This window comes from Erpetoichthys calabaricus, chromosome 1 (genome assembly GCF_900747795.2).
Source record: "Erpetoichthys calabaricus chromosome 1, fErpCal1.3, whole genome shotgun sequence".
In the NCBI taxonomy this organism is placed as follows: Eukaryota; Metazoa; Chordata; class Cladistia; order Polypteriformes; family Polypteridae; genus Erpetoichthys; species Erpetoichthys calabaricus.
The window spans coordinates 338,716,290-338,740,416 of NC_041394.2; the positions used below are offsets into that span (position 1 = coordinate 338,716,290).

At 40.2% G+C, this 24,127-nt stretch overlaps 1 protein-coding gene across 1 annotated transcript in view; it reads right to left on the reverse strand.

The window, feature by feature from the left end:
* Positions 1-1,427: 1,427 nt before the first annotated feature.
* Positions 1,428-24,127, reverse strand: part of LOC114667693 (NACHT, LRR and PYD domains-containing protein 3-like) — a 66,350-nt gene continuing 43,650 nt past the window's right edge. Inside the window, exons 7-10 of the mRNA XM_051925090.1 lie at positions 15,769-15,942; positions 10,413-10,586; positions 2,970-3,143; positions 1,428-2,170 (exon numbers count right to left, since the gene is read on the reverse strand). Coding sequence (XP_051781050.1) covers positions 2,071-2,170; positions 2,970-3,143; positions 10,413-10,586; positions 15,769-15,942 — 622 coding nt within the window. The 3' untranslated portion in view covers positions 1,428-2,070. The remainder of the gene's footprint in view (positions 2,171-2,969; positions 3,144-10,412; positions 10,587-15,768; positions 15,943-24,127) is intronic.

Sequence of the window (24,127 nt, forward strand, 5' to 3'; positions counted from 1 at the left end):
GCTTACAATAGGAGACAATGGAGGGAAAGTAGCACCAGACTAAAGTGAGAGATGTATATGTATGGTGAGCAGACATATGTATTCAGATGGATTGCCATTGCGGGGACCTGGACAGTGCTAATAAGCTGACCCTGATGGTCTCTTACTTTGACTTAGGATCTTCTTTACACTTCCTCATCAACTCCTCAGCCCTGATTTGTCTCAGTGCTATAGTCGGGAGGACTTCTCTTCCATCCAACTCATCTGGCTGCTCCCATGATGCCCACTTTCAGCATCCCAAACTTTACCAATCAAAATCAGTGATTCAGAGGAGTGCATCCAAAGCTACCCCACTGTTGGTTTCATAAGGGTTAAGAGGAGCCTGTCTGTGGAAATTGTTGTCGATGTTGTTGTCCTTCACATACAGCCTGAACAAATAAAATGTGTCTCCTCATGGTGGGTGTTAAATTTTGAGGCTGACAACTTCAGTTTTTGAATCAAATCTTTAGCTAAAATTGTAACTCATTTTGGTGGCACAGCACTGTCCTCAGTCCCATCAGTCATTACGTAAGCAGCAGCAGCGAAAAAAAAATCTAAAATCTGCTGGTCTCTTATTCTTTTCACTCTTATTCTTTTCACTTTGTCATGTTTACTGTCTGCTCTTTATTCCTACATTTTTGTCCAATTGTCATTTTGTTGTTTTTGCTCCTCTTTCTTTTCAATACATGAGGATGTTGCCCATCTTTACATCTTCACATTAACACACATAATTGATCTACTTGAAGCAGAATTGAGGTAGAGAGAAGGTCTCCTGATCTTCATGTCCATGGATATCTTTAGCCTTCTCACCACAGATGAAGGTGTAGGTAGCCCTAATGTCTCATTTAAAAGCTACAGACCTTGGAAAGAAAACTCTCTCCTCCATTCTAACATGACTCAGCTTTACATCTGTTTCACTTTAAGATGGCCACTCTCTATTTTCCTCTATTCATTGATTCCTTCTCTTCCCATATAGACTCTCTTCCTCAAACTCTCTGCTGTCTTTGTCTTTCTTTTTGTAGCTCTTCTACGTACACACACTCTCAGTCCATCTTTCCACACTCAATTACTTGCCCCACTGTTCCAAAGAAGCCCACCCTCAACAGGGATCTCACACTCCATCCTCAAGGACATCAGTAGTTTCAGTGCTCACCAATTTGTATTTTTTACTTGGACTCTGATCCTAATTCTACACCCACTTATTTTACAGTTTCTGTGTCTATTCCCATTTGTTTTTATACTCCTGCATCCATCCAAGTTTTCATCCCACTTAGTCCAGTTCAGGGTAGCTGGGACACCAGAGACAGTTCCCATTGGGTTTAAAGCAGGACCACACACTGAATGGATTTTCCTGTTCCTGACATTTTCTACACAGCTAGGACTGAGTTGTCCTCATTATGTATTTTGCTCTTGTTTCTTTTTAAACCGTTCATTTATTCAGGTTGCTGCTCCCCAAAGAGGACAATAGTGGAGGGGACATTGAAGTGGAAACAAGGGAATGAAAAAGAAGAAAATTAACAAAAGAGCCTTATGTGTCTTAAAGTGTTACAGAAGACCAAATCAGCACATGGCAGTGTCTGCTCAGTCAGACGTAGAAGTCAGGAATTAAATGCAAATAGGGACAATGAACCAGGAGTGGAGCAGACAGGTTCAAACAACACTAATTATTGTAGATAAGCAGGAGTTTTGTGATGTTTCCGCTTACAGCTGGTCAGATGATGGACTTGCGACTCATCCAGGGTTTGCAGAAATACCAGTTCTGCCCAGTATACCCCCTTCTCCCAACCATTTTCTTAAAACTGGACAATCAACCTGTTATTACTCCTGATGCTACTCTCAGTGGACTTCTGACCTTAGGTGGCTTTGAGAACAAAACAAGTGAGTGTAAAGAAGAATCACAAAGGCCGTGAAGAAGACATAGAGAGTATTAAGTATGTGGAAGAGAGCTGATGAGATTACAAAAGAATAAAGAGAAGAATAAAGAGACTAATTTAGAGTGCATGGGCAGGGGCGCCGTCACTGAGGGTCAGTTGATCATCAAATTCAGTCTTCTCATGTGACGATATACACCTGCCGACCAGTTCTGTTCAGCTCCTCCTGTAGTGACCTCATTTCCTTCTTCTCACTCTCACCGATCCCATTAGCATATAGCCTGTGAAGGACACAAATGCAAGTTACAAACGCCAGAGCATGGAACTTAACACACTGGAAAATCTACGTGAAACACCCCTGAAGTAAACTTGCCAGCATTCCTCTCAGTGTCTCTGGTCATTTAAATCAAATGATGTTTATGTTGGCCTGCCAGTCACTAAGTTCATTGACTAGCTGGGTCACAATCCTCAAAATCCTAGTTTTGCCATATACTTTAAAATGAAAGACATGAAAATGACCTCCTTGTCCACTTGTTGTCACTTCCTGTCCCCCTCTCTTTTCACTAATGTTTTTTCTCCATTATATTCTTTCCTACGTATTCCCAATATGATCTCTTCACTTTTCTCTCCAGTTCATCTCTTTATTGTTTCTTCTCATTATCCTCTCACCTTCCTGTTAACTGACATTTGCTTTTCTCTTTGTTGTTTGCTCCAAATTACTCTAAATCCCTCATTGTTCAATCCATTCCTGTGCATACTGCTTGCTTTCCTGGTTCTGTCACCACTCCTTCCTGTGTCCTTGTCTCTTTGTCTATGGCTGGATTGTCATCTCTACAGCTAATGTCCTCCCTTTCCCCTGTTCTTTTCTCTCTTTCCTTCTCCGCTTTTCTTTTCTCCCTCACCTTATGTCAATTTTTATTATCTAGGATGCCCTTTCTGTATGTCACCGCTGTCCATCTCCATTTACTGCCTGTCCTTCTCCTTTCTTCAGTCAGGTCATGTGGTGTCATGTGGACAGTCCATCCATCAAGCTGTCAGATGTAAAATGATGACCCAAACACCCTCACCATGTTTACTCACCATAGTGTCTCTAATTTACAGTTTGAGTTCCTTAATCCGTCACACAGCTGACCCACTCCTGAAACTCCCAGCTTATTATTGTCCAAAAACGCAAAAGTCAGCCTTGAGTGTTCAGAAGAGAATATCGAGGAGAGAGCTGAGCAACATGTGGAAGTGAGACTACAGTTAGAGAGGCTGTGGAGATAGAGAGAGACCAGTGAGGGCATGAGAAGGGACAAACATACATAAGGGCAAACCACAGAGCACTTTTGACAAAGGCAGAGTCCTCATTGACTGTGTTGACTGTGACATCCACCCATAGTTAAGCACTGACCACAACAGGAAAATAATAAAAATCAAACATAAACAAAAAGAGTAGAAAAAATCAAAACAGATTGAAGCATCCAAAGATTCCTCTATAGTGATATGCATATGAAGAAGAAATGTAATAAAACAAACACCAGAACTGTATGGAGAAGAAGACAAGAAAATATCATGTGGTGTGAAGACTAGACACACAAGGATCTCTGTATCTGTTTTTCTTTCTTTAACTTTTTCAATTATTCAGTTATTTTTGTTACTGCTTGATGGACATATAACATTATAAGTGAGGAGGCCATCAGCTAAGCAGATTTGTGTTTTCTACTCCATAAATGTATTTCCTGTTTTAATCCATTCCTCTTTTTCGTAGTCTAAATGTTGATTGTGTGTGAGACATGTCCGTAAGAATTTAGCTGGAATGTCGAGAGAACAAGAGGAGTGATTGCCACCTGTGTAAGGACAATGACTGACAAGAAAGGACTGCGTCATAAAGTCAGGTCAGTCAAAGTCACAAATTGAAATTTTCACTTCAATCTATGGGCATTGTGGTCATTTCATATTCATCATTCCATCCCTTATAATCTCAGTCTCAGGTCTCACCACATTGCCTCATATATGCCCATGTTTTATGTCTTTCAGTTTTTTTTCCTACTCATGTCATTCCACAATGAGAATCCTGTTGTGTCAACTGTGTCTATAAATACAAAGACCCTAGCCTGTCTATCTGTCTGTGTAAGTAACATGATGACTACAAGCAGAGTTGTGGTCATTCAAGTGTGTCACTGAGCAGCAGACTGCCACCATTTGAACTGAAACCAAATTTAAACTCAAGACCAATGTTGCCTTTAAAGTTATTATATACCTGTGATTGTCTTCTATCTGTTATCTCATTGAGGAAGTCACCCAAACTGACACTGTCAACTACTCGATTGTTCAGACGGATTTGTCACAGTAGATGACAGCAAAAGTAACAGACTTGCATTTTTGCCAATCAATCAGGATTCAGGACGTGTGGAGATTTGCAGGATGCCACCCAAAGCGCCTGCTCAGCCCTTGACTGTTTATGTTGATGGACTCTCCTGCTGTCAGACTAATCAGATGATGAGGACACTGTATGGTGTATTGTGATACCTCTAAATACAAATAATGCCATCTGCTGGGAGGCATTGGAACTGCACTGGAACTTTCAAATGAGTGTCATCCTTTTTTTGTCCCCACATCTCATTTCTTCATAATTAAGTTCCCTGTGGTTGCCTTCTTTGTCTCCAACACCTGCTTTTCTATAAATCAGACAGGACACAACAGTGTACAGTAATCCCTCCTCCATCGCGGGGGTTGCGTTCCAGAGCCACCCGCGAAATAAGAAAATCCGCAAAGTAGAAACCATCTGTTTATATGGTTATTTTTATATTGTCATGCTTGGGTCACAGATTTGCGCAGAAACACAGGAGGTTGTAGAGAGACAGGAACGTTATTCAAACACTGAAAACAAACATTTGTCTCTTTTTCAAAAGTTTAAACTGTGCTCCATGACAAGACAGAGATGACAGTTCCGTCTCACAATTAAAAGAATGCAAACATATCTTCCTCTTCAAAGGAGTGCGCATCAGGAGCAGATAATGTCAGACAGATAGATTATTATTATTATTATTATAGAAGAAAGCAAACAAATCAATAGGGCTGTTTGGCTTTTAAGTATGCGAAGCACCGCGGCACAAAGCTGTTGAAGGCGGCAGCTCACACCCCCTCTGTCAGGAGCAGGGAGAGAGAGAGAGAGAGAAGGAAGAGAGAGAAGAGAGAGAAGAGAGAGAAGAGAGAGAGAAAACCAAACAAGCAAAAATCAATACGTGCCCTTCGAGCTTTTAAGTATGCGAAGCACCGTGCAGCATGTCGCTTCACGAAGCAGCTGCACAGAAGGTAGCAACGTGAAGATAATCTTTCAGCATTTTTAGACTAGCGTCCGTATCGTCTAGGTTTGCGAACAGCCCCCCTGCTCAATCTCCCTATGTCAGGATCAAAGAAAGTCAGCGCAAAAGAGAGAGAGAGAGAGAGAAAAGTAAGTTGGGTAGCTTCTCAGCCATCTGCCAATAGCGTCCCTTGTATGAAATCAACTGGGCAAACCAACTGAGGAAGCATGTACCAGAAATTAAAAGACCCATTGTCCGCAGAAATCCGCGAACCAGCAAAAAATCCGCGATATATATTTAAATATGCTTACATATAAAATCCGCGATGGAGTGAAACTGCGAAAGGCGAAGCGCGATATAGCAAGGGATTACTGTATACCAATTGGGTGCACTAAAGATGGCAGGTCTTTTATAAGTTTTTCAATGATATATATACACTAAAAAGGAATTAATAGAAGTCAAACCAAGTCTTGCCTGAATGCCTACAGATCACATCAGGCAGTATGGCCTAGTGGATCAGAATAGGACAAAGATGACAGTAAAAACCCCACTTCTGACTCAAAATCTATTCGCTTGAATGAACCACATAAATAAAGTCATATTATGAATGATTCAGCATTAAGAGTGAAAGACAGACTGGAAAGTGAAATGAATTGAAGCAAAATAATTAAAAAATGAAATAAGGAAGTAGACTAAATTTACTGTTACAAATAATACCAGAAGAGCAGAGCAGTGCTTTGTCTCCTATTCTCTTTGTGATTTACATAGACAAGATACCAAGGTAAAGCTGGGGTTTGTAGTCTTAAAATTGCACCACTGCTTTTTGCAGATGACGTGGCCCTGTTAGCTCCATTGGACTGTGAACTTCAAGACATACTGGGATGGTTTGTGACCAAGTGTGAAGTGACAGAGATGAGGATCAGAGCCTCCAAATCTGAGGCTATAGTCCTCGGTATGAGAAAGGGAGACTATCCTCACCGAATGGGAGGAGAGTTACTACCTCAACTTGAGTACATTGGGGTCTTGTTTACAGGTGAGGGGAAAAGGGATGATGAGTTTGACGAAGGGATAGGGGTGGCAAGCACAGTTATGTGGTCACTATGGTCAAGAAGGAGCAGATTCAGGTCTGAATTTACCAGTTGATCTAAGTCCTTAGCCTCGACTATGGTCATGAGCTTTGGCAATGACTGAAAGAATTAGATTGTGAGTACAAGCAGACAAAATGAGATTTCTCTGCAGGGTGGTTGGACTCCTCCTTAGAGATACAGTCTTAAAAAAGGTTCCATAATGGTACTGGATGGTTCTTTATGGAGTTGTGTGGTTACTTATAGGACATTTGCTTGTCAAAAAACTATTTAATTCTGGGAACAGTTCTTTGCATATGAAGTTGGTTCTTTATGATTTGATAAACGACTAAATATTTTTATTTTTTTCCAAATATTAAATGTATGGTACGCTACCTAGCAGTACACTAACAGATAAAGAAAACCTGGACTTAGCCTGTGTTATTGTATGCAGAAAGAGTCCTTTTAAAAATCATTATAAAATCATGACCCATTAGTATTTCTCAGACATGTTACTATCTGTTTATAATGATTTGATGTATGGAACCTGTAGCACTGGGTGGGCTGGCGCCCTGCCCGGGGTTTGTTAAAGCCTTGCACCCTGTGTTGGCTGGGGTTGGCTCCAGCAGACCCCCGTGACCCTGTGTTAGGGTTCAGCGGGTTGGATAATGGATGGATGGATGGAACCTGTAGCAGATCGAAAAAAAATAGTTTTTTATGGGTCTTTTGAGAACCAAAAATGCTTCCCCTATTGCAGTGGTTCCCAAACTTGGTCATGGGAATGCCTGTGGCTGCAGGTTTTTGTTCCAATCAGATTCACAATAAGTGACAATAACTGATAACAACTGATCTCATTTAATTAGTTGGTCTTTTTCTCTTCTCTTATTTTGCATTCAAAAGATTCCAGCAGGATGTTTTTTTTTATTTATAAGACATTTAGAAATACTTCTATTTTTTCTTAAGCTTTAAACCAGTGTTTCCCAAACTCGGTCCTGGGGACCCCCAGATTCCTAATCAGTGACAACACCTGATAGCACTGAGCTTATTTAATTAGCTGGCATTTTTTTTCTTTTATTCAACATTCAGAAAAGCACAGCAGCATGATTTTTACATTTATAAGACATTTAGAAATATTTCTGCTTTTGCTATAGATTTAAATGCTTAACTCTCCTTTGTTGATTTCATTATACTTTGCCCTTTCTCTGTGCAGTTTTCCCCCCTTCGTTGTATCTTAATAATGACAATTAAAAACGAGCAGATCAGACATTCAAGCAAACAACACTGAATAATCAAAGGCTGCAACTAGTTTAGAGTCAGACCCACTAATTAGTTAATAACGGATTAATTAAACAATTAGAACACCTAGAAAAGTAGAATGAAAATCAAGATGAAAATACTGTTACATAGGAATAATGGATGATAAATTAGACTGGACTGCCAATACTGATGCGCTGTGCAAGAAAGGACAGAGCCGGTTATACTTCCTTAGAAGGCTGGCGTCCTTCAGCATCTGCAATAAGATGCTGCAGATATTCTATCAGACGGTTGTGTTGTGGCAAGTGCCCTCTTCTACGCGGTGGTGTGCTGGGGAGGCAGCATTAAGAGGAAAGACGCCTCACACCTGGACAAACTGGTGAGGAAGGCAGGCTCTATTGTTGGCATGGAGCTGGACAGTTTAACATCTGTGGCAGAGCGAAGGGCGCTCAGCAGGCTCCTATCAATTATGGAGAATCCACTGAACAGTGTCATCTCCAGACAGAGGAGCAGATTCAGCGACAGACTGCTGTCACTGTCCTGCTCCACTGACAGATTGAGGAGATCGTTCCTCCCCCAAACTATGCGACTCTTCAATTCCACCCGGGGTGTAAATGTTAACATTTAACATTATACAAAGTTATTGTCTGTTTTTCACCTGCATTATTATCATTCTTTAATTTAATATTATTTATTGTATCAGTATGCTGCTGCTGGAGAATGTGAATTTCCCATTGGGATTAATAAAGTATCTATCTATCTATCTATCTATCTATCTATCTAATGTGTTTTTTTTTTCTTTTTAACTGCTTGGTACATTTTAACATTTTATTTTTTAGCAAACTTAGTTTTCTAATTTCTATATTGTTCCCTAAACACAGAACTTGGGAAATATCAGTTCACTTACTTAGCCCAGGAGTTCAATTAAAAACAGAAGCTGGTTGGAACAAAAACCTGCAGCCACAGGGGGTCCCCAAGACCGAGTTTGGGAAACACCGCTTTAAATGCTTAACTCTCTTTTGATGTTCTCCTATTGTTTTCCTCTTTTCCTGGGTAGTTTGCTCCCTTCATTTAACTCTAATAGTGAAAATTAGCAACAAGCAGAGCAGACACCTGGGATGATGAAAGCTGTAACTACATCACAGTCAGACTTACTACTTTAGTGAATAATTAAATAATCTGAACAACAGGAAAAACAGAATGAAAATCAGGAATAAATCAGGGTTAATAATAAAAAAACGACATATTCCACATATAATTGCTTAATACATTTCAATAACAATAACAAGATTTCTTTTGTAATTTCTACATTGACCCCAAAACAAAGAAACTGGGAAATAAATGATTCACTTATTAGGCTAGGGAGTCCAATGAAAAATGGAAGTTGGATGGCACAAAAACCTGTAGCCCCAGGGGGTCCCCAGGACACAATTTGGGAACCACTTCATGGCATCACTCTGAAGAATCAGCCTGGCACGTTTATTTTTAAGAGTGTAGGGTGTGAAGCACAGTCATCCAGGAGAGGCTCAGAGTACAGCCATTGATCCACTGCATCGAGAGAAGCCAATTGAGGTGGTTTGGACATCTGAAATGGATGGCTCCCAGACACTTCTATGTGGAGGTTATAAGGGCACTACCAGCTGGGAGGAGACTCTGCTTGCTTTTTGGATTACATCACCAGATGGCCTGAGAATGTCTTAGGATCCCACAGTGTGAGTGGGCAAGTATGACTGAATTAATCAATTAATTAAATAAATAATACCAGAAAAAGAATTATCAAATCAATAGGAACGAGTCCAAATTACAAGTGTACACTTAAGGCCATCAGTGACATGGACTTCACACATTTGGATGATGTGATCACTTGTAGTTTTGAAAATGAGACAATCTCAGTTGCCAGCAGTATATTTGTAGAGCATTATAAGCCTATGAAGTTTTATTAATAAGCAGAAGATTACAATTTATCACCTCCATGCAATTCCTTTGACATGCTCTCTTCTTTCATGTCTCCTTTTCTTCTCTTGCTATGCGTTTCCTTCTCATTTTTCTCCTTGTTTTTGCTTTCCTACTCTTCTTGTTCCTGTGTGTCACCTCAGTCCAGCACCAGTTATCCACTACTCGTTAACTACAGTCAGCTTTTTTATGCTCATTCACAATATTTTGTTTTAGTGACTTTAGAGATCAGACACAATGAAGTGTGAGAGGTGACAATGAAAGACAGGAACAAGGACAAGATGAAATAAAGAATGGCCAGGCATGGGATTATGGGAAAAAATCTAAAACAACAGAATTGACAGGGCAATGAGAGCAACCGGGCGGCACGGTGGCGCAGTGGGTAGCACTGCTGCCTCGCAGTTGGGAGATCTGGAGACCTGGGTTCGATTCCCGGGTCCTCCCTGCGTGGAGTTTGCATGTTCTCCCCATGTCTGCGTGGGTTTCCTCCGGGCGCTCCGGTTTCCTCCTACATTCCAAAGACATGCAGGTTAGGTGGATTGGCGATTCTAAATTGGCCCTAGTGTGTGGTTGGTGTGTGGGTGTGTTTGTGTGTGTCCTGCGGTGGGTTGGCACCCTGCCCAGGATTGTTTCCTGCCTTGTGCCCTGTGTTGGCTGGCATTGGCTCCGGCAGACCCCCGTGACCCTGTGTTCAGATTCAGCGGGTTGGAAAATGGATGGATGGATGGATGAGAGCAACCACTGTGGGTAAATGGCTCGGGGTCACAATGCTGTCTTTATAAATTTAATTACTAAAGGGAAACTAGTGTCTGTGTCCACCTCACAGCCATTTGTCCATCTGTACACATGGAATGCTGCAGTCTAACCTTATTAAATGTAGCGTATTATAGGTGTTGAACATTCAAGTTCATAAAGTCATAAGAAATAAAATTTCTCAAACACACACACATATGTTGTTCACTCACCTTAGTTTCCTTAATTTGCAGTTTTCGCTTTTCATACCCTCACACAGCTGAGCTACTCCTGAATCTGTAATGTTGCATTTGCTTAGGTCCAGTTCAATCAAATGTGAGACTGGAGAAGAGAGGAGTGAGGAGAGAGCTGAGCAAATTTTGGAGGTGAGACCACATTGAGAGAGGCTGTAGAGAAGAAGAGAAAAGTGAGAACATGAGGAAGGAGGGACAGACAGACAGACAGGCCATAGACAACACAAAAAAAACAAACAAACGTCCTGCCAGTTTTGACAAAAACCAACTCCTCACTGACTGTGCAGACTTTGATGACCATCCTCAGTGAAGCACTGACCAAAGCAAAAAAATTGAGCATCTTGAGAATGAAGTGAAAAGTCAAAGATAAGCAAGTAAAATAGAAAAACAAAATGGGTTGGAGGTAACACAGTCTCCTCAATAGTGTGACACAGTTAGAGAGGAAATGTAATCAGACAACATTGGAATTGTATGGAGATAAAGATAAGAAGAACATGAAGGGATAAACATCACGTGGTCTGAAGAAAACTCTTCAACTTTTATTTTTTTTCTCCACAGGGTTTCAACTAATGATCTCACAAAAACAAAAGTGAGGAGGACATTTGATGAGCAGGTTTATGTTTTTTACTTCATTAAATGAACTTCTCTATTTTACTCTATTTGTGTTTAATATATTCGTTTGTTGCCTGCTGTTCAGTAATGTCAATAAGAATTTTAATGGACTGTTTATGGGACAACATGAGCAATGACCATCACCTGTGTGAGTATAATGAGTTACCAGAAAGAATACTTTTATAAAGTAAGGACAGTCAATGTCATGTCACACTCTGATCTTGTCACCTCATTCTATATGCACCGTCATCCTTTTTCCCCATCATGCCTCATTTCATATTTGTTTTTGTCACCTCATTAGAGACTTGCCACTTCAGTCTCATCAGTTTATCGTCTAAATGTCCGTGCTGTCTGTTTGACTTACTCTTTTTGTTCCTTCATTTGAGATCAACATCTACTTATTGGAAATAAGAGAGAGGTTGGGTGCCAGAAGTGATTCCACTCCATTGAGCTCTTGAGCAAGGCCCTTAACCTGCAATTGCTCTGTCCTGGGTATGACATTAACTTGCATCCAGCCCAGCATGCAGGTCCTCCAGCTTGCAGGGAAAACTTGGGGGTTTGTGGCAGGATTGGAAATAAGGTAGGATGAATTTACTGTTATAAATAAAACAATAAATATTCAGCCAAAATGCTAAAAGAAAATTGAATCAATGAAGATGGGTTAAAATTCTGAGTGTATACAAAGGCTATCAGCGATGTTAACTTCACGAGTTTTGATGACACAATCTCATTTGACAATGATATGAGAACAAGAATGAAAGAGGGCTGCATGTGAAGGAGTATCAAAGTCACAATGTCAGTTTTCAGCCATGTCAGTTGTCATTTTTATCCGACCATTTCTAACCTGCTAAACCAGAGCAGCTAAAGTCTATCCCAGCAATTATCATCATTAATATTATTATTATTATTGTTAACTCCGTAATGGAGGAAGTTGAGGGATCAAATGGATTCAACTTCATGTCTCCTTTTGTTTAGAATGTCTTGTAAGATATCCAAGTGTCTGAAGAGACAATGTCAGAAAAACTTGTGTATCTTTAAGACCTCTGCTTTGATCAACTCGACCCTCTAGTGGTGAGGGCTCATAACTGCTCTCCTTTTATCCCCTATTTATTTCCAGTTCTCAGTTCTTTTCCCCTTTTGTTCTCTTTTCCTTAATGGACATTCCCATCTTGTCTTATTTCTCTCACTTCACCTTTCCTATAATGTCGTCTCTACTGACAAGTCAGTTGTTTGTTAACTTACTTTAATGAAGTTTGTAACATTTGTTAAAGTGAAATTATTGACAAGTTTATTTATGCACTTGGCTCATTCTATTAGAGCGGGGATTCAGCACACAGTCTTACTTATAAGACACAGAGTCACAGGTTCAGTATCATTCACAGTTGAGTGATTTTTTATTTTATCCACAAGGCAAGGAAAGTTCACAGATGCCAATGTAATAGAGCTGTGGGGATAACCTTGAGTGGCTGTTGTGGTCAGCTATTGGTTTAGGTTGTCTGCCCTGAGGATTCAACCTGACATCACCTCCTACACCAGCTTATCTTACCAAGGTCAAATTCATGGATCTCTTATTACTTATCCATTCTTTAAAGACATTCAGCTGGGTGACTTGTGCACTGTTTCCCTGTGTGTGGATACTCTATGACAGACTGTCCACTCTGCTTAGCCAACTTTATTCTAATTCAAGAAGTCCTAACCAGGAGTGCAAAGAATCAGAATGACATTACTGGGTACATGTACTAAGTAAACTGGGAATTGGTGTCAGTAGCACTGAGCACATACAAGTAAAATAAAAAACATGAAGATAAAATAATAGAAGAAAAGTAGAAACACATTTAAATGATAGTTATCTAATCCACAATTGTCAGTAAAGGTTTAGAAAAATTTTACACAACCTTCTGTTTTTCCACTGCCCATCCCACAAATAGAAAGCGTGTCTTTATAAAGCCTAGCACAGCGTGATGAGCTCAAGCAGAATGCACTACTTGCTGACATGTCATTTGTTCTTAGGTTTCGCTATGTCACAATCAAAACCCCTCTTCAGGTCAGTGAGGATACAAGCTTGCTGAATTTGTTGTGGTTGCACAGCCAAGGGCCACATGATACCAGCAAGGGACATGTTCTGAAAGAAAGACCTGACACTGCAGCCCGAACAGCTAGAGGCATGTGTTGATTACATTGCACAGAGTTTTATTATTTGGAATGGAATTGTTGCATGACCTCATCAATTCCACAGCCACTCCGATGTATGGTGAGGGACTCTTTGAGGGTGCAGCATCTTGTATAGTCCTTTGTATAGGGCATACAGTGCCTTTTAGGTCAAAACTGGGGAAGAAATTAGACAGTAGACAAAAGGGAGCTAGTGTGCCCTCTTGCTCTCTCCTAGGCACTGAGAAATTCAACCACACTAATGTATGAGTTATGGTGAGAAACAACTGGGGACAACTGTCCTAGTCCAACCATTTGAGTCAGAGTCATCCTGTTCACCCACTGTAGTCTGTTTGGTCCGGCTACTATGTTGTTTGAGTGAAGGGAACAAAGAGAACCATGAAATAATAAGAGACACCAATGAGCACAGGGGACGATTAAAGGCTATATAGTGATGGTCAGAATTCTTGGATCTCTAGTTGGCCATTTGATTGTCTGCAGTAATTTAGAAAGATCTTGACTGAAATGTGTAAGATTGAAACCAGCAAAAGAAGGATTTGTGAGGCTGAAGTTTTTACCTTTAATCATACTGTTATGAGTGGAGTTTCCTCTAAAGTGAAATACAAAGGGCCTCCAAAATTCAGCTAAGAAGCAGACCGGGATCTTTACTGGTGTGTCCAGCAGAAGCTCTCTTTGTCCAGCTAGGCCCCAAATACTAACAGCTGGATTCAGTTGGGACAGGCCCAAAAACAGGGGAGATAGCAAAACAATGACAAATATCACAAAAATAAAAGTGACAAGGTGGAGGGTCAGAGTAAACGTCCGGTTAGATCATCAAAAGTGCCTCAAAGAATCTTTGACTAAAACATTTACTAAAAAAAAAAAAAAAAATGAAAATGCTCTAAAGATGTCCTGCGGTGGGTTGGCACCCTGCCCAGGATTGGTTCCTGCCTTGTGCCCTGTGTTGGCTGGGATTGGCTCCAGCAGACCCCCGTGACCCTGTGTTCGGATTCAGCGGGTTGGAAAATGGATGGATGGATGGATGCTCTAAAGAGCAATAAAGGAGTTGCCGCAAAGGCAATACAAAGTAATCAGGTCCTAACACACCAATCATAATTTGAAATCATAAAACAGAGCCAAAAAATAAATAAAAAAATCCTGAAATCCAAAGAAACAATAAACAAGAGAAGAACTCACTAAAACCAAACACACACAATGTACTACAGAGGGACTTCAATTCCCATGAACTTTCATAGGACTGGGGGCTGTCCCTTAACAGAGATTGACAGGTGGTCCCAATCCCTGGGAAACCACCCACAAAACACAAGGGCCATTGCAAATCTGGCATTCACACATAGAAATAAAACAAATACAATGACAAAAATAATGCATAATTATACAAATAATATGCACAATCAAAATAGACAAATTATTAAAAATTAGCAAAAAGGACATAAAAAGGCATTTATATGGAAGCTGGGGTAGCACACCCTGGTTTAAACAAAATGCACATCAACGAGTCGTCAAGGAAGTTCATAAAAATATAACTTGATAGCTTATATTATTTTTATCATGATTTACATTATTTTAAACATCCAACAGGCTTTGAAGAGACACAAGTGCATATTACAAACAGAAGTGTGTACTGCTTCACACACTGGAGTATCTCAGTAACACTCTCCCTAATGTCACCTTTGCAGAATTCCACTCAGTGTCGTTTAATTTAGGTGATGTGTGCCTTGGCTTTTCGGTCATTAATCTATCGACTGATTTGGTTTGGTGTTTTATTAAAGATGAGCAGCTGACATTTTGTTTTATGTCTGTTTTAGAAAGAAATTGACCTGTTCGGTTGACGTGGCTGTCACGATAGACTCCCATTGAGCCTTCTGTTCACCTGTGGTCACCTTTTGTGTATCACACCTTACTGTAAACACTGTCTTCATTTCTAATCCACTCTTCCTTGTGACCTTCTCCTTCGTTGTATTGCTGGCTGGTTAGTTTACTACTTCTGCCCAAGTTTTCTCTTTCTGTCCATTTCACATTGTTTCTCCCTGTGCTCCTCCTTTATTTAATGCGTTCTTTCCTTTGTATTTTGTACTCTTCTTGTCTTTGCTGTCCCATTCTGGTCATTCCTATCTATTTCCTCAGTCCAGTTCTATATGTCCACTGGTCCTTATCCATAATCACTCTTGGCAGCTCCTATTCTCGCAATGACTGAGGTTCTCCTTCGTATTCTATCATAATGACTTTTAAGAAAAATGTATTGAGGAAACCAGAGGTAGAGAAGTGTGAGGAAGGGACATGAAACAAAGGAGAATGACAAGGACCAGAATGAAATAAAAAATGGACAGCATGAAATGGTTCTGCAAGAAAGAACACAACAGACTTGGAAAAGAGGACAAGGAAAGGATAAGAGTGAGAAGGGAAGGGCAAAGAGTCACAATGCTGCCTTTTTGAATTTGTCAATCTAACTGCTTCTGATTAAGGACAGGCTTTTAATTGTAGGGGGTTAAACAGTCCATAAGTGATAAAACAAAATTCACCAAAAAAACACACACACATCTTGGTCACTTACCTCAATTTTTCTAATTTACAGTTTTCACTCCTTAGCCCCTCACACAGCTCATCTACTCCTGAGTCCTCTATGCTGTTGTCACTCAGCTGCAGGTCAATCAGCTGTGAGTGTGGAGATGAAAGGACTGAGGAGAGAATTGAGCAACATCTGGACGTGAGATGACATGACGACAAGCTGTGGAGAAAAAATATAGAATTGAAAACATGAGGAAAGACAGACATATTGCCTGTTGGTCAGACATATCAGTAAGAATTTGACAGTACTCTTGATAGGACGGAATTAGAAAGGATTGTCACCTGTGTGAGGTCAATGGGTTACCAGAAAGACACATTTAATAAAGTTAGGAATGTCGGTTTCACATACTAAACTTATCAACTCCGCTCACTTTCATTGTTATCTTTCATCTCACAATTCCACTCTTCATATTTGTCATTTTCACCTCATTATAGTCCCCATTTGGTGTCACCTCAGTCTCAGGTCATTCTCACCACTTTATCATCTAAACTAGGTGTGCTACCTGCCTAAGATGGGATAAACTCTAAGTATTGAACATAAACCTCAGCATATTCAGCATTAATGTGTGCAGTGCACCATCTATTGGAATGTCTTTTGTAATTCATGTAGTGATAAAATGCATTGCATTTTCATTCTGACAGATAACACATCACAAATCTATATAGCAACCAGATGGGCATACAGATACAAGGACACACACATAAACACCTTTTATTGAGGTCCATGTTGTCACTTTATCTTTCAGTTCTCTTTGTTCTTTCATGTTATTCAAGAACGAGATACCCAATGTGTTAATTGTGTCTATAAATACACAGACAGACAGCCTGGGATCTCAATAAGTGGCAAGATGACAACAAGCATAAATGGACACTCAAGTGCGTCACTGAACAGCACGCTGCTAGCATTTGAACTGAAAATGCAGCAGAGTGAAAGATAATTTGCCATCGCAATGGAAGAAAGCTCATTAAAACAGATGTGGACAATGAGGACAGACTGATACTGAATTGAGAATAAGGAGAGGAAATATTAGAGCAAGAGAGAGCAGAGAGGACAAGATGACAGAAGATAAAAACAGGAGACACCACACAGCATAAAAACAGGGTGGAGTTGAAAATGGAAAAGAAATGAAGATGGAGTTATGTGACAAATCTTACAATAAGCACAGATGTAGGATGGATCAAAGATGCCAGCAAAACCAAGAGATCTGACCAAGAAAGCAAAATAATTAAAGATGTAAATTTTTTTTGGCCTTTAAGAGTAAGAACCAGGTCATTTAAAGACAGAGTGAAAGACATATTCAAACTGGTGGAGTAGATGAAACTTTTGATGGAAATATGAGCATGCCACAAAGAAATGTCAGATATATAAAACCTGCCATATGTACATTTTCTACTCAACCTACCCTTTATAAATCACAAACACCTTGTAAATGTGCATTTGTGAACACACCTCAGTGCTAATCAACCTCATACATATGCAATCATGATGCTGTTGAAACCTTGCCACCTGCATTCAAGAGCACCTGCCAGAGGTCCGCATGATTATATGTGGAATTATCACGCCTCTCCTCTGTGTTCTGAGGGTCTGGTGTGGAAGAATTTAAATTGAACTATGCTTAAAGAAAGAAATTGTGTCCTCAAACTAGGACCTCTTTGAGTCAGGAACCAGGTGGCAGGAAGCTTGACCATTGCATCTTTTGTTTACTCTTGAGCAAATACTCAAGAGGGAGCACCCTGTACAACAATCTACTAAGGGACAGTGCACTGGACAGAGGCTGACAGCAAGTGGTCAAAGAATAAGAGGTCCATATTTCTAAACAACTGAATTTACATAGCAGTGCTGAATTCATGCATGCACATTACCCGACATTTACTCTGATTGGTTTAATTGCCTTACACACCCATCTGATTGGTTAAAAAAATATGAGATATTTTGGGCAGAGAGCTGAGCTAGCTTAAAATACCCCAAAATAAATGTCTTGTTTCACTATATTCTTGTTCTTCTCATATCTCACAGGTTCTACCCTTATCCTTGAAATTTCTACATATGTGACAACTGTCCAGTGTTGTTAGGTGCAGAAAATCTGCTGATTTCTTAATCCTACTAGACCATCCTGGGTATGACATCAGCCATCTGCTAGTACATTCTTGTTTTTGTTGTTCACTTGACCTTTATCTGGTTTCCTGATATGCTTGAACACGTTTCTGACATTCACTAACCCTTTTATACTATTTCTAAGATAGATGCTATAATTTAATGTGGAAAGCACTTTATGCACCCTAAGTCTCATTTCCCTTCCACAAAGGCATATAGTGCCAGCATATGAGTGAGTAGCCGTTATTACCTGGCACATGTTATGGCAAGATTGCGGATACAATTAACAGCATAGAATATATGAAAAACTGGTCTGCCAAAGCTAGTTTTCTTCAAAATAAATGAATCGCAGGTTGGCCCTGGCCACGGACACGTGATGTGTGTCAGCCTCATCTTGTCATCTCATATGACTTGAGCCTTAATAAAATATAACAGCTTAAAGTTAACAAAAGCAGCTTCATTCTCTCTAGGTACCCTTATTGCATTGTGAGTGTCTTAAAGTGATCTGATTACATTAGAAGAACTGAACACTGTTGCAAATTGCCTTTTTATGCTGTCAAAAATAGGTTATATGTAATGTATGTACATCCATACAATATGAAAACAGGATGTAGTGTCTCCACAGATAGTTAATGGCTTTAACCACAACAGACATGATGAAGCTTAGCTGAGATTGCCCTGACCTCTCAGCCAGTACCCTGAGAAGTTACAACAAATAGCTGACATAAACTTACAAATACAAAAAACAAAAAAAAGGTTCTGGAATAAAAATTAACAGCATTGGCCCTCTTAACCGGGAAATGAAATGCATCCGTTACATCATAATTATCACTTTCGAGGTGTAATATATTTGCCACATTAATACATATTATAATAATGGTTAAGTGATATGAATAATTATAATTCATGATGATTATTGTAATTCATATCATAAGCCATTATTATAATATATTTATGATATTATAATAATGCTTACAGTTAGTCATTTAGCTGGTTTGGCTGCATTCCCCTTCTTCATCAAGGGTGTCATCATTTCCCAGTTTCTCCTAAATGTTCCATACACTTGGGTCAGAGTTGGCATAACTATACGAACGTTCCCCTGTCAAGTTTTCTTTTATTAATCCTGCAGTTTACATGGGAAGTTGCCTATGCACATTTCAAGTCTCTTTTTGGGCACACGCAAGCTCTATAAATGAGGCATCACATCCCTATCATATTTAATGGTAGACAAAAGACCAAAAATGCAATTTTAGGTCTGAAAGACAAACCAGCTTTTTCAATTTTTTAATAAGCATTTTATGTTTCATCTTGAGCCTCTTGGGACAATATTAATAAAAACTTACTGGTGCCTGTGGGACAATCTTAATTTTTCTCTTTCTCTTTGTCTCCTGGTTATGAAGACAGCAGGGGTTCAATGGAGTCTTTGTTTTCCAACACCTGGGTAATAATAATAATTCTTTACATTTATATAGCGCTTTTCACACTACTCAAAGTGCTTCAGTGAGTGGGGAACCACCACCACTACTAACGTGTACTATCCACCTAGATGATATGATGGCAGCCATGTTTGTGCCAGTATGCTCATCTCATGTTAGCTGTTAGGTAGTGAAGTGGTGAGAGATAGCCAGTTAGAGACAGAGGGTAACCAGGGAGCAGAATGATTAGGCCATGGTGGGCAATTTAGGCTGCATATTGGGATATACCCTGCTCTTTATGATGGATGCCCAGGGATCTTATGACCACAGAGAGTCAGGACCTCGGTTTTACATCTCATTCAAAGGACAGTGCCATTTTTATAGCACAGTGTCCCTGTCACTGCACTAGGGCACTGGGTTCCACATTCTGACCGCAGGATAAATGGCCTCTGCTGGCCTCACCAACACCTCCTCCAGCAGCAACCAAAATCTTTCCTGAATGGTCCAAATACTGGGCAGACCTGAACAAGCTTACTTCTGGTGAATGACCTGTTCAGAAGTGCATTTGGTATGGCTGAACTGTTAGAATAAAACATTTGTTTTTAAAACATTCACTAACTTGAAATGCCAAACATTTGTAGTGCAAGAATTTAAGCACAGGTTGTATAAACCAAACATGTGCAAGGTAGTACTAGTAAGCACATAGGGCCTACACACTAACACACAGCACTGAATATGCAGCTCTGTACAACAGGAGATCAAGCACAAGGTCCATGGCTGCTACTATGCACATCGAGGACAGGCAGATTCCTGCTCAAGCTTATCCTTGGCCTCACTAAGTAGATCAAGTGGTCACCCCAGCAAGAACCCTGTGCAACTCATATTTACATACCTGTCAGTGCTTCAGTCTTCCTGCTCTGGTCTGATCTTTAAAATATGTAATGTATTTTAGTTCTATTAAAATCAAACTTCATCACAAACACTTAATTTAAAACAAAATGTAATAACATTTAGAATCCATTACCTATTTTGCAGTTTTGTCACACTTCATTGTTGCATAATATGACCATGTGAATAACAATATTAGAGTTCCTGGTGATGTTATTAAAGATGCAGACATTCTCAAACTTGCATAATCAAATTTGAACTCATGGGAGTACTGGCACATATCCCAGCAGCACTGGGTGCAAGGTAGAAAACAGCCCTGGACAGAGTTCCAGTTCCATGGTCCTGCACTTATGAAAATGTCTACACAAAGACAATTTGAAAATACAGTGGAACCTCGAGATATGATCACCTCTGTATACGAGAAATTCAAGATACGAGGAAAGTATGAGCGAAAAATTCAGATCTAAATACGAGCATTGGCTCGCATAACGAGCCACGAGCCAGGCTGTGGGCATGCGTGACACATTTCCCGATCCGCCTCGAATAAGATCAATAAGATGCTGCAGATGTTCTATCAGACGGTTGTGGCGAGCGCCCTGTTCTACGCGGTGGTGAGCTGGGGAGGCAGCATTAAGAAGAAAGACGCCTCACGCCTGGACAAACTGGTGAGGAAGGCAGGCTCTATTGTTGGCATGGAGCTGGACAGTTTAACATCTGAGGCAGAGCAACAGGCGCTCAGCAGGCTCCTCTCAATTATGGAGAATCCACTGCATCCACTAAACAGTATCATCTCCTGACAGAGGAGCAGCTTCAGCGACAGACTGCTGTCACTGTCCTGCTCCACTGACAGATTGAGGAGATCGTTCCTCCCCCAAACTATGAGACTCTTCAATTCCACCTTTGGGATGGTAAACGTTAACATTTAACATCATACAAAGTTATTGTCTGTTTATCTATCTATCTCTGTGTGTGCCTTTGTCTCTCTCTGGCGCTGCCTGTATGTGCGTGCGCGTCTCTCTCTCTCTATCGGGCTGCCTGCGTGCCTCTGTCTCTCTCTGGCGCTGGATTCACACAAGCTGACGCTGCCCGCCCACCAGCTCACTCAGTGTTCCTTGTTCTCCCCTAGCGTGAGGATCTACGCGTTTGTGCGCTTGTGATTTCATTGTTTTTTTTTTGCATTTAACGTGAAAATAATTATTCCACGGATCCTCTCCCCACAGTAACCCGTTTCCTCCTCCCCACCACCCCATCGTCTCCCTCAAGCCAGCCAGGACTCTTCATAAAAATTAACTACAGTTATATTATTTACCAGTGTTATTTATTAAAGGTAGACTACAGTATATATTATTTATCAGTGTTATTTGTTAGGAAAATTGATTTTTATGTTAATATTTTTGGGGCGCGGAACGGATTAACTGGATTTCCATTATTTTCAATGGGGAAGTTTGTTCTAGATACGAGAAATTCGCTGTACGAGCTCAGTGCTGGAACGAATTAAACTCGTATCTCGAGGTTCCACTGTACTAATTAACTTGTCCTGCACATCCTTAGAAATATGTGATTTTAGGAAATACCACTGAGACATGAGGACAATATGCAGACTCCACACAGACATCATCTGGATGCATGCATTGAAACCAGCATGCGGAATCCATAAGGCAGCCAACACTACCAACTACAATATTCATTCATTCATTTAATTATTTATTTATTAGCCTTTATCTAAGGCGACCTGATAAAGCAAAAAAAAAAAAAAAAAATAGACAAATGCAATACCACTTAACTGTGCACATTTGAAATTAGCCAATGGGGCTTTAAGAGAAAAAAAGGTGGACTTAACTGAATTCCCAATTCATGATGGGACTTGACTCAAATGTAAGGTTGTGACTACTTTAAGAGGTTAGCAGAGCATAGGGTTGGACAGGGGACAAAGGACTGGGCAGGTAACAATACTGATGTAAAAGTGAGAGAGAAATTCTCTTTTCCTCACTAAACTGAAACAAATAACTGAAGAGACAATACACCAACCCTGATTCTCTTCCTTTGTCCTCAGCCGGGACAATGTGGGCACATAATAAACCACTGAAGTAAATCCTTTATTAATGGATTGTAGGAAAGGGTAAGTGTTCAAGGCAATACTTGATCCTGGATTGACTGTTTTCAATGCAACTGCACAAACCACAATACATCAGTTGTGTTCCAAATTGAACTATCCCTTAGCGATCCTCCACTTTAAAGAAAAATACATGGAGTCATTTAGCCATTTATGCATCAAGGTCTTGTGATCCAAGAAATTGTAGTGCAAGTTGTGGAAAGAGAATTCATTATCATAGCCAATTATTCAACTCAACCTCTTTTCACAAACTGTCATATAACCGGCACTGTATCTATGATTCCTGTTTACTGTATCCTCATTAATACAGGCAAAAAATGTCATATCACCTCAATGGAGGGCATTGACAAATGTCCTCCTGCAGTCTTCTTGTCTCTTTGTTTTTGTATCATCAGTAAGAAGGTGAGGATGTGGGTGAGCACAAGATGGGCAAAAATGATCAAAGACTGTCTCAGTCATAGGTTTCACGGTGTCCTTAATCACATCACGTAAGTAATGGCCGAGCACAGGAAGCACACATAAAACTGAACCGGGATGTGTGTACATCACAGTTGTTTAAACTGCGGGGAGACCCCAGACCAAAAGTAAACTTGTCACATTGAGCTGAATTGGAGTTAGCAGTGACAAGGTAAAGTTAACAAATATTCACAGCTGTAAGAGTGAAGGGTCTAAGTTAAGTCGGAGGATGCCAGCGATTTGAGACAGTCCAAAGATAGCTCTGAATTGTCATTTAATGTGTATGAGTGTGCCCTGATGGACACTGGTGTGCTACCGAGCATTGGATCTTGGCTTGTGCTGCCAATGAGACTGGATACGAGTGAGTAGAGAAAATGAATTAACGAACATTTTATTAGTAATCCTATTTCTGTTAACCAATTGTGAAGATGAGAGACATGCTGCACATTTGAAAGAATAAAACTCCATGCACACCGAATGATCCCTTCATGTTTTTATGTCTATTGCATCAGGATATTGGCAAATTGAAATTTCTCCAATGGGGTGTGAGTGGGATAGTGTATGTGACACAAGAATTGGCTCCTACCTTACACGTTAGATTGTGAAAAGATCAGAGAATGGATAAACAGGATCAGCAAATAATAAGGAAGAGATGAAGAGGAAGTGAGGAAAGGGGACAAAACACAAGAGAAGGACAAAGGTACACGAGAATTAATGACAATCAAGAGATGAGTTTGTGAGAGAGAAGACAAGAGAAGAAAAGAAATAAATGGAGCAAAATCTATGTGTATATGGAGACAGAACCAGTTGTGACCTTGTGCCTCGGTTAGTGGGTTTCATTTACAACTTCTGAAATTTCAGAAGGTTTAAAGAACGTCCACCTCATAGATACAACTAACATCCCTCACTGCTGGCACTGGGACTTTAAGGTCAGCTTCTGTGATTTTTTTTGTATTTTACTGGTTTTTCTTGACGTTTTTGAATCTGTTATGGATTGGCACACATGTGCATTTCAGGATCTCCTTGAAGGCTCATTCGAGGTAAATGGTAACCCGCCAGGGTGAGAGGGGGCGCTGTTGCTAAACTTGTTCCCTTTTCTCCCCCCACAGCTCCCAGAAACCTCCCAGTGAAGGAAACTAGCTCCAACCCTTCCAGTCCTCCCATTATAAAATGACTGGGTGCCTCCACTAAGTTGTCTTACCTTGATGAGACCAGTTCTGGAGAGTGAAAGCTCTGAGAATACTTTCTGTTGTTTTGTTTGCTGTTACCAAGCGCTATAGTAGTTTTGATTTCATCCTTGCTTGCCTTATGTTAAGTATTACAAGACGGCACCTGTTTAAGATTGCGAAATTTGAAGGAATTAAAAGGGACTACCTGG